Source organism: Emydura macquarii, unplaced genomic scaffold (assembly GCF_026122565.2).
Source record: "Emydura macquarii macquarii isolate MOO-44397 ecotype Brisbane River unplaced genomic scaffold, CSIRO-AGI_Emac_v2 contig_3506, whole genome shotgun sequence".
Classification (NCBI taxonomy): domain Eukaryota; kingdom Metazoa; phylum Chordata; order Testudines; family Chelidae; genus Emydura; species Emydura macquarii.
Genome location: NW_027133643.1, coordinates 5,558,016 through 5,568,772, shown reverse-complemented (window position 1 = coordinate 5,568,772; position 10,757 = coordinate 5,558,016). Strand labels below are relative to the sequence as shown.

The following is a 10,757-nucleotide window of genomic DNA, read 5'->3' as shown; positions in this document are numbered from 1 at the left end:
CTTATTTCATCCACCAGTGAAGAGGAGCAGTTTTTTTTTTAGCAGTACAAAAGAATTACTCCACTACAGTTTAGGATATGAAATGACCATAACTGTATTATCAAACATTTAATTCCTCCAAGGATTTGTGCATCAGGAATGGGTGTCTGTGTGTGGGGGGGGGGGGGCCTTTACAATACAAGACCTGAGGTAATAATAATGGAGGAAGTTTTTGGGATTATGACCTTACCTGTAGAGACAACTTGTTCTTTACACTATTCGTGTATATAGCAATTTAACATTTAGAACAGTGCAGTCATGTAAGAGTGAAGGTAGCTTTCCTGAGGGATAAACTAGAATGTAGTTTGAAGACCAAAAGGCTGAGAAACTTATCCCAGCGAGTGAACTCAACTTCATCACATAGTACTTTGACTACTTTCTACTTATATTTCAGGGGAGTTCATCTAACCAGTAACTCACCTCCATCAGCATTTGGCAGTGTGCCAGAATTAATAGGGCATACAGAGCTTCTTTGATGGTCAGACAGCAATATCCATAAATCAAAACACAAGTTATCTTTTCATCCACTGTGCTTACATCTAAATGCTCATTTCCTCAAATATTTTTAACACTTCCAATAAAGAAGCTAAATAATTAAATGTACAAATGTCCTTTATAATGAATAAATGTGACAGAGCAAGTATGTCTGCGTCTCAGAGTGGAAATTGGTTTGACCCGGGAGGTGACATACAAGAGAGTAGAAAGCTATCGTTTCATTCCCTAACTACGAGATTGTATTTACACTAGCAACCTCCACAGCCCTCATTCACTACCCCGGAAAGCCCAAGTATAGGATTAGATGACATTGTGGTAAAAATGCTTGAATCCTGTCTACACTATGATTGACTCTAGTGGTGCGCTACAGTTATGAAGTCTTAGTCACAAAGAAGAGCTGAAGTGCCAGGATGTGAAGAGAAAGGTTAGTGACAAATGTTGAGGCTGGGAAAGAAAGAGGTACGTAGTACCTTGAAGCCTTTATTTTAAAGAGAATTTAGCCAGCAATGTTGTTTTTAAACCTAACCCTTCGTTTTGTTGGTTTTGCTAGACTCCTCACTCTACATTCCCATGATAAATCTAAGTATAAGACTTTCAGGTTCTGTCTTCCATCATAAGCACAGTTTCATCTGTTAGATCCTTGACCTAAGTGCAGTAAGGTGCACAGAGCCTTGGAGGCTTACAAGGGGGAAAAACCCTCCTTGTTCAGGACTACTTGTTCCAGATTTGCTAATGTAAACAGTTGTGGAATAGGGGATAGTCATTTAGCAAGTAGCTTGAGCAAGTAGTCTCAAGGCATTTATAAAGAAGCCCACATTTGGCTTTAGGACCCAAGACCAGTTTCATGGGTTAGCACAGTGGTTCCCTATCTGTGTGTGAAAGCCCCACTAGTTAACATTAGGTAAAACACACGCCCCTCCCACCCTGCCCTCTCATTGGCCATAAACACATATAACCCCTAAAAACACATAGGATAATACACTAAATTACATAATAATAATAAATGACTCTTACCTGAGTAAGAAACTAAGCCTTCCTTGGCACAGCTGCCACTGCATGCCCCGTGTGGTCCTACCTCTTCCCATCCCTTATGGCCTGAGGTTAATGGAGGCAGGCTCTGGCGGATTGGCCGGGGCTGCTCCAGGCCCCCACTGGCACGGGGCTGCTCCTTTCTGGCCTGGCACCTGGCCAGGGCAGGGCTGAGGGGGGCTGTGCCTCTGCTCCAACTGGAGTGGAGCTCAGGGCTGCTGCTGCCTTGGGGGTGGGAAAGCTCTTCCGCTCTGTCCGGCACAGAGCTGGGGGGGGGGGGAGGGACTGCTCCTCCACTTTGGCCAGCATGGAACTTGAGGCTGTTGCACCCGGCATGGAGCTCGGGGGTTAAATGACCTCAATATTACTGAAGCCCTCATGGACCCCCTGGAATCTTTGGGACCCTCCCCCGCAAGGGGGTCCCGCCCCTCCAGGTTGGCAACCATTGGGCTAAAATGTCCCACTCTCCTCCATTGTGAGGAATCAAGTGGTGGTTCCAGTCAGTCTTTTTAAGAACAAGGCAAGATAGTAAATGTTGTCCAACATGGCAGCCACTGTTAGCATCCCTAGTTCTGGCAACATGTGATGGGAAAAGGTACAGGAATAAACTGTACCTTTACACAAGACAGAGACCCTGAGGAAGCCAGATGGTGCTGAGACTCTCTTTCTTTGTCTTTCTTTGTTTTCAGTCCTTTGTTTTGTAGTGACTTGAGTGCAAATGTGTCAGTGGAACAACAAACAGAGAATGTGGGTATATTTTCCTCTCTTTAGCAGGTTGAAATAAAGGCCCCCAAAACAAAGGAACTCTGCTTACAAATGCCAAGGATGCACTGCTTTTGTATGCCTGGCTTGCAACACTGAGTCAAACAGCTGTTTGAAAGAATTACCAGAAATTATCTAAGTGCTGCTAGAAGAAACAAACTGAAGTAAAATTGTGGCCTTAATAATCACACCATAATTTTCAAAAGTTGTTAGTAATTTTGAGTGCCTCAACTTTTAGGTGCCCAAATTTAAGGTGTTAAGTTGGACACCCACAATCGCTACTCACTATTGAAATTCTAAGCTTCAGTGTTTGTATTATAGACAAACCTCAAGGCAACTAGAGTTATGAAGGGTCCGCTGGATTTATGTAGAATAATTAAGTATTGTTTTAGATTCAGTAAATCAACTGTGTATGTTTTAAATACTACCCAGAGATATCATATCACTACTTTTCTATTTAAATGTTTTTAGATAGTGATAAATATTTTCCTACAAATATATACATACTTTTTAAGCTTTTTTTCTTTTCTTCCAATCCACAAAAGGCTCTTGACTGACAAGTGTAAAGTGCCATTGGCTGGTTTATAGGGAACATTAACTCTACTCTGTTTTTGAAGAGTTACAATGGTAGAGTTTAAAGTGTAGAGTTGAATCTTGAAACTCAAACTGCAATATTTTCCCCACTGCCATATTACAACTGGCATTCCAAAGTCTGACAAATTAGCTGTCACTTAACTTTATATCTCACCCCTCCCATAAATGTATTCTACTTTCTCCCTTGTTGGGTTCTAGCCACAGCACTTTAGGTAAAGCTCACAGGATAAGGTGTACGTACTACATAGATAAAAGGATTAATATAGTACCATTACAAATACATGGCACTTTAGAAACAGTCATACTAGCTACCATAGTGATGACTTCTGATTCTGTTCCCTGATCTCCACAATGCTTTCACAGTGGCAATACGACTAGACTAACTAGAACCTCTCAACCTAAGTTAGTTTCAATCTACAACTGCTGTTGGTGTTGTAGAGTGCTACTGAGAAGAAGAGAGGCTGTCAGGCTAAGTGATAATCAGTTTCTGCCATTGGGGGTGCTCTACAGAGCAAGACTTAAGGGGAAGCATTTCCCTCAATGTGTGATTCATGTCACAGCCATTAGTTAAGGGTGATGACAAAATTTATTTGAAAAAATTACTATGTATTGAAAATATACAATAGAATTATCACCCCACCTCTTGACTCTAACACTCCCCTCCCCAACTCATATAGCTATAATTTGCTGTTATGTTACTGCTATTTAAACTATATCAGTCTCCTTTCTCCATTCGGATACTTCTAAAAACTTTGCCACCAGAAAAAAGAAAAATCTTTCTGAATCAATAGGTATTTAACAAGTCCCAGTCTTCCATGGTCAGGCATGTGTGCTTCTGCTTTGAAGTTTGTTCTCTCTCTTGTTCAGTCAAAGCTTTCTCTTTATTTTTCTTTAATTGGTGGCTAGCTGCAGCCTCCTTTTTCAATAAAGGGAAAAGACAGTTTTGTACTTTATCCTTATAGAACTGCAAGTTTGCAGAAGCTTGTGATTTTGTCTGCTCCAATGTGCATTTGACTGGTTCTTCTATCCTGCGTCTCTTTCCATCTACAAAAAAAATCCAAAACACACAGTTAAGCCTGCTCTCTAATGCAGTACGTGCTTGGCACAAAAGCTGTACAACATTTAAGCTATGTTTAGTACAGCTACAAATACTTAATATTTAGAAATGAAATCCAATTTTCAATATTTGGCTGTATTTAATCAATACAAAATATGACTGTTTTGCATTACTCATTAATTTTGATTGGGATATGTGCTAAATATATTACAAAGGGAGGATTTTGTGCTTAACCTAATCACTTTATAAAAGTCAGATGACCAAGCTGAAAATGACTTTCTGGGTCACCTGATTCCAGCTCCCTAAGGAACTAATCCAAAACCCACAAAGGCCAACAGAGACTCCCATTGGTTTCAATGTGCTTAAGCTGTCTGAGTTGGATTTACTTGGGTCATATTCCATCAAATGAAGAAAATCTATTCACTAAAAGCAAGGTCAATCACTTTTTAGATTTGTTGTAACTTTAAAGATTATGTATATGTGAATGACCCTCAGTTTCACAAGTGGCTGCAGGTGTACATTCAGTATGCTACTATTTGGGTTTTTAAGTAGTGTAGTGTATGTAAATAAAAATGTACAAATCTAGTGAACAAGTTATTCCAAACCCCATACAATTACGTACAGAAGTGTTGAGCTGCTGTTCTAGACTTCAAGTTTTCCTGGGGCTTGATGGTTTTCATAGCCAACTGCTCCCACTGCAAAACTGTCTGAAACATGATTTGATTTAAAAGTGAACTAATGTTTCTTAAATGAAATGATCATCAGAAACAACTCTATACCCTACTGTTAAGGCATTAAAAAGCTAATTACCCATCAAAGATTTCTACAGAAACACCATTTTCAGTAAAAGCTTTAAGTATTAGCAACCTAAGTAAAGTATTCCCTCCTCCAATTCTTCCAAATGCTATCTTATCAGACAGGGATTCTGATGCATATATGAAGCAAGGTGAAAGACTGTGGAGAAACAGAAGAATATCTGCAGCTAACATATGCCCCCTTAGAACAAACACTGCCATTATGGTAGCAGTCTCTATGGTTGTAATTCTCCTCTTACAAGCTGCTGTAAATCAAATGTAAAACTAGTACAGATAAGGAGACTCTGTCTCTAATTTAGTATTTCAAATTAAAGGCTCCAAACTGAAAAACAGTTTAGTAGTATAAGCAAAACGTAGTGTTGAAGTTGAGCAACATTATTTGTTTCACACAAATTGACAAATGACTGTAAAAAATGAGATTCAACACCAAGCTGCGCATATTAGATTTTTGGAACAGGATTACCTAAGTGCACCATCATTCTGTTTTTTGTCCTCCTAATTTTTTTTTAATAGGTGGACTGAGTTGTTAGAGGTTTCTCAGGGTAGACTAGCAAAGCTAATTAGAATGTAAATTACAACATGTACTCTAACCAGATTAAATACTGATAAGATTTCCAGCACAACTGTTTTAACACTGACACCTTCAACTATAAACTCCATTTTTAAGGTTTGACTAAATTGTGAAAATTGGTGGTGTGTTAACCAACACCTGTTAACATATTTTTAAACACTCTCGGTGCTATGTGGGTATGATGTTGCTGTTTAAAACCATGTTAGCTGGTCCTGCTTAACTTAAAGGTCATATTTGCCATTTTGGAGTAGAGAAACAAACCCCATAAACCCCACGTTTGCTTTTTCAGAATTTTTTCACACATCTTTTATTTAAAAAAAAAAAAAAAAAAAAAAAGCTATTTTTTAATTACTCAGTTGTGAAAGCGTGAGCCAGACACATTACAGCTAATATTTGGTTATATTATGCTGTATGCTGAAACTGGCCAGTTCTATACAACAAAAGTTGCACCAGTTTAACTAGACTGATTTAAAATTAAATTAAATTAAATTACTGCTACTTTTCTACCACCGACATGGCCTTAGACTTGGTCTTAGAAATTAGATCAACATAACTACCTTAGTCTAGAGGTGTGAGTAAACCACATCCCTAACTGATGTAGCTATGCCAACCTAACACCAGTGTAGACACAGCTATGTTGATGAAAGGCTTCTATCAATGTAGCTATCATTGTTCAGGGAGATGGCGTTTCTATACCAGTGGAAAACCCCTTCAGTAGCTGCAGGCTGTGTTTACATTACATGGTTATGCTGGCATAGCTATGGTGATGCCAATACAGTCTCTGTAGTGTAGACATACTAACAGTTGCAATTTCCCTAACACAAGGGTAAACAAAGTGCACCCTACAAGTCAAATGTGGCTTGGAGTACTATAATGCAGCTTACAGCTGCCCAATAGAAGCTCCTGCATGCAATGCTTCATTTTGCTTCATGTGGCCTCACTGACAGGGATTTGCAGTCTGAGCACATTATTTGAAAAAGTGAAAATACCTGCACTCTGCTTTTTCTATGCAAATTTAGGTTTGAGGCTGGCTGTCAGCAAATTGTCAATGCAACCTCTGGCATGTAAGAATGCAGAACATGTTGATTCTCTAAGCCGTTTCTAGTACTTGCATCTGAGATAACAGATGTTATAAAGATACAGAACCTCTCAACCTTACTGGGAGATGTGAAATGACTTGTGATTGAACAGGACAAATACTTTTGTTTGGTACGAAAAAAAAAGACATACCTGCTCTGCCCATCCCTCTGTTTTGCAGTTACTGTGATCAAATTCTTTGAGTGGCACTTTTGAATGAATTAAGTTTATTTGTGTCTGGAGCCTCTGAACGACTGCTTTAACGTCCTAATGAAAAGGGGAAATAAAAAAGACGGTGTAGAAGAGCATTTGGTCCTACTGTATATTTATAGCAGACCTGGGTGGAAGCTCTGTTTTACCTTGAGACCTGTTTCAGATATATCCAAATAATTCAGCTTCTTGAAAGCAAAAAGGTACCCAATTCCCACATCAGTGATTTCAGGGTTACCTATTAATTCAAAAAGATTAGATTAAGTTGCATGTCTGTATAAGTATGTTCTGAAAAATAAGAGATTTTTAAGTAATAAAATAAAGGTATGGAAAAAAATGTTCTTCTAGTAAGCAATCACTTATTCCACTAGTAAATATTTTATAAGCTATTCTGGCACACTTCAATTAACATGCTCCATGTTTTGAAAGTTATTTGAAACTGATTTTTTTCTCTTCAGACCAAAATTAAGCTTGATCAAAGACAACTTCAATAGGTTAAACTATTATAAATATATAAACTGTACTTGTGCATACATAAATATACATATTTATTGCACACAAAAACTACATTAAAAGAACATTAAAGTTGCAAAATCAAGCACCCAAAAGACAGGAAATGCTGAAGCTGAAGCTGCCTGTGCAGTCTCTGGTGTATCTACATTATGATCCAGTGTTTAATTAGTTAGTTACATTTTGTTTTTCATTCAGTGCATAGGATGGAGGCTGTTCTCTTAATGAACAGCTATTCAATATTTTCTTGTTGTTGTTCAATGTGTGGCCCCACTCTTTATTTACTACTGCACAATATTCAAAGCCACTCTGAAGACGATTTTTCTCATGAGCTTTTCTATGGCACTCATCACTATAGTATGAGTGCTTCACACACATTTGTTAATGTTCACAACATCTCTATGAGGAGGGGGAATTATTATCCCCATTTTACAGATGAAGTACTGAGGCACAGAGATTAAGGTCAAAAGTACCCATTCATTTTGAGCAGCTACTTTGAAACAACTAGGCCCTGATTTTTCAAACTACTTAGCATTATATAGCACTTTATCTATTCTGAGCTCACAATGACTTCAGTTGTAGCTGTAAATGTTCAGCACTTCTGCAAGTCAGTCGGCCAGAAAATGAGGAATATGCAGTAAATAGCCACCTATGAAAAGTCTGACTTATCCAGTATCACACAGGGACAGAATCCAGTTTTCCAGCACAGCATTCAACTACCCTAACTTGAGAGACTGTCTTTTCTCTTTCTGTAACCTCCTGACTCATTCACAACACAGCTTCCAACTTTTGCAGCAAATGAAGGAGGGATCTGACAGACATCAGTCTCCTTCAAAACACAATCCTGATTCATCCCCAGAGCAGGTCCATACTGTGCACTGAATGAGGCAGTGGTCTAGTGGGGTGAAAAATAGTAAGCGCTCAGGAAATTAAAGGCTATCATAATGCATACTCACAAGGAGGCCAAATTAAGGTTTCACAGACAACCTTAATTCTAGCATTTCCTAACTTCTGAATGCTTGACTTTGCAACCTGAGGTTGCATTATGTGTGTAATTTCTTAGGTTTCCAAAAAAAGCAAAATGGGGAAAATAATTGCGTCTGGCAGCTTCCTCCTCCACATTGCCTGATCCCAATGGGGGCAGCACTGACAGCACAGGGGAGACAGGCTCCCTGCTCTCAATTCAGGCATCTAGAATTCCTAGACCCAGCATGGCCCATCACTGCAATTGCATGGAAGGTTCTACTCAGCTCCAGGCTGAAGCACACCCACTGCGGATGCAATCTCAGGGACTGTTTAAAAAATGTAAGAAGTTTCTAGAGAGTATGTGCAAACTGCAATTTTTCAAAGGCTTATAACTTGGTGAAATTTGGGCAGATTTTCACATGGTCAGCAAAAGGCACATCCTTCCCCAAAGGCCACCACCTTCCAAATTTCAGGTCCCTGTTCCAAAGCATGAGGTATCTTTCAAAGAAAAGGTAGCCAGAATTTTTTTTTAACATGGGCAAAACATTTTTCTCCAGCCTTGTTCTTGGAAATGGGCTAAATGATTCTCGCTAATGTTTTCCAGAAGAAATCAGCCTAAATCAGACAGAGAACATAGAAAATTTCAGTCCAAATGGCTAAAGTTTGGTAAAGTTATAAGCAACTAAGAATATGATAGGATGTGACAGACAACCTTCATAACAGGTGGTAATGTGTGAGCCCCACCTGTAAATCGGTATCCTTTGCTAATGTCAAATTCTGAAAGTTTTCTTTTGATGATGTATTTGATACTAAGGTGATGGTTACCTTAGTCTTGTTCTCTGTATGTAAAAGGTTTACATCTATAATCACCACTTTAACAGAGACTAGACAAAGGACAACACTGTTAGGTTCATGTCATATTTAGTAGTTGTAAAATTCATAACTTAAATTATAAATTCAGTACTGATTCACTCAGATTGGATATTCAGTTCAAGTTCCATTCTGGAATGCATAAATGTTCATTTAAATGGTGTATTTATGTCAATCAAGGGCCTGATCCTGCTTCCACTGACTTTAGTAACAGCAGGATAAGGCTATAGGGGCAACACGTGGCTTCTTGCAAGTTGTCAATGAAGTCCTTATTTGGACTCCTGATGTAAGGGCTAATTCTGAACAATTGTCTCTTTTCAGTATTAACTAGGAGGAATCCTAGATTAGAAGGAACATAATGTGTTTCTAAATTTAAATCATGGCACTTTGACAAGACAAATCTACATGAGGCACTTACAAGACAAATCTAATACAGAAAGATTTTCAAGTCCCCTTTTCATCACTCGAACTGGCGCTGTCATTTTGCGAAGGCCTGCATCTGACAAACAATTATCCTTCAGAAGGAGCCGAGTTACACTAGAATAAGCAATGTAAAGTTAGTTTGTAAAGGAATAACTTTGAAGTTTTTAGGAAAATTGTTAGCATTTCATATGAAAAGTCTAGAACTTTTCCCTACCACCTACTCAAGTACCACTCATTTGCGGATATTATTAAAAGGACCAATAAAACAAGAGCCCTCTTTGGTATGTTCCCTCTGCAAAAGCAATTACCTAACAAACTATTCCCAGAGTTCCACTGACATAGGCAATATTGGAACACAAAAATTTGGTGACACAGACAATAAGATGATTTTTAACTTGAAGTTAAGCACAATTAAACTTGCCAATTTCAACCCCATTCAAAACTGGAAAAGAAAAATCCTTGCCTGACATATGAGAAATGACAACATTGGTAGGAGATACAAGGATGTATTGCAAAGAAGAATAAACAAAATTCAAAATAAATGTATAGATACCCTTCCACAGCATCCCTTAAAACATAACCTTGAATCAAATGCTTGGAAGTCTTATGTAGTAACAAGTTATTAATAAAACACCATCAATCTAGCTAATAAAGTTCCACAATTTTCTATCTTTTAGATCTTTGGTAGCTTGGAAAGACTGCTATATCAACATTTTAGAAAACAAGAACTGGACAAAATATGCAAATTAGGAATGTCTCATGCTGACATACTGATTGTTAATGTTTATTTTGATAAAGTTTTCCCCTCAAAAAATCAATGAAGTACATTTAATAGGGAAAGTCTACAGCAGTTGGAAACTAAGTTTTGCAATAATTAGTGTGTACTATAGACATAAAATGAAAAATATAAAAATAGTTGGGTCTTTATGCTGGATAGTAGAGTACTTTTATTTCAACTTTCTTATTGTAGAACATGTCTAAAGACTCAGTATGTGCTTGATATCATGCAATTTGTGTTATTAGTTCTGATGTTTGCTTTTTTTCCCCTGAAGAACAGAATTTACAAAACTAAAAACCCCAATAAAAGTGCTTGCTGCCTGTAAAACGTTCCTTTACAGAGACAGTGATTCTGTGAATTTTTTGGTGATGGAAAAGAAAGGGCTATTGTCAGTTACACATGTCAATAAATTGGTACCTAGACAGAGCTTCCTTGGTAATATGTTCTAGCAATTCATGGTTGTCTCCAAGTTTACAACAGGAAAGATCCAAGCAGGTCAGCTCCCTGAAAGACTTAATTTCTTCAAGTTTTTCAGAAATAACCAGATATCTGTAAAAAGCA

General features: G+C 38.1%; 1 protein-coding gene across 4 annotated transcripts in view; it reads right to left on the bottom strand.

Annotated features, from left to right (window-relative positions):
- Window positions 1-3,486: 3,486 nt before the first annotated feature.
- The window catches only part of LRRC42 (leucine rich repeat containing 42), an 11,651-nt gene continuing 4,380 nt past the window's right edge, over window positions 3,487-10,757 (bottom strand). For all 4 annotated transcript variants that reach the window (XM_067535582.1, XM_067535583.1, XM_067535585.1 and 1 more), the window contains exons 3-8: window positions 10,614-10,745; window positions 9,414-9,532; window positions 6,799-6,887; window positions 6,593-6,706; window positions 4,599-4,683; window positions 3,487-3,963 (exon numbers count right to left, since the gene is read on the bottom strand). In XM_067535582.1, the coding sequence (XP_067391683.1) occupies window positions 3,704-3,963; window positions 4,599-4,683; window positions 6,593-6,706; window positions 6,799-6,887; window positions 9,414-9,532; window positions 10,614-10,745 (799 nt within the window). In that variant the 3' untranslated portion in view covers window positions 3,487-3,703. The remainder of the gene's footprint in view (window positions 3,964-4,598; window positions 4,684-6,592; window positions 6,707-6,798; window positions 6,888-9,413; window positions 9,533-10,613; window positions 10,746-10,757) is intronic.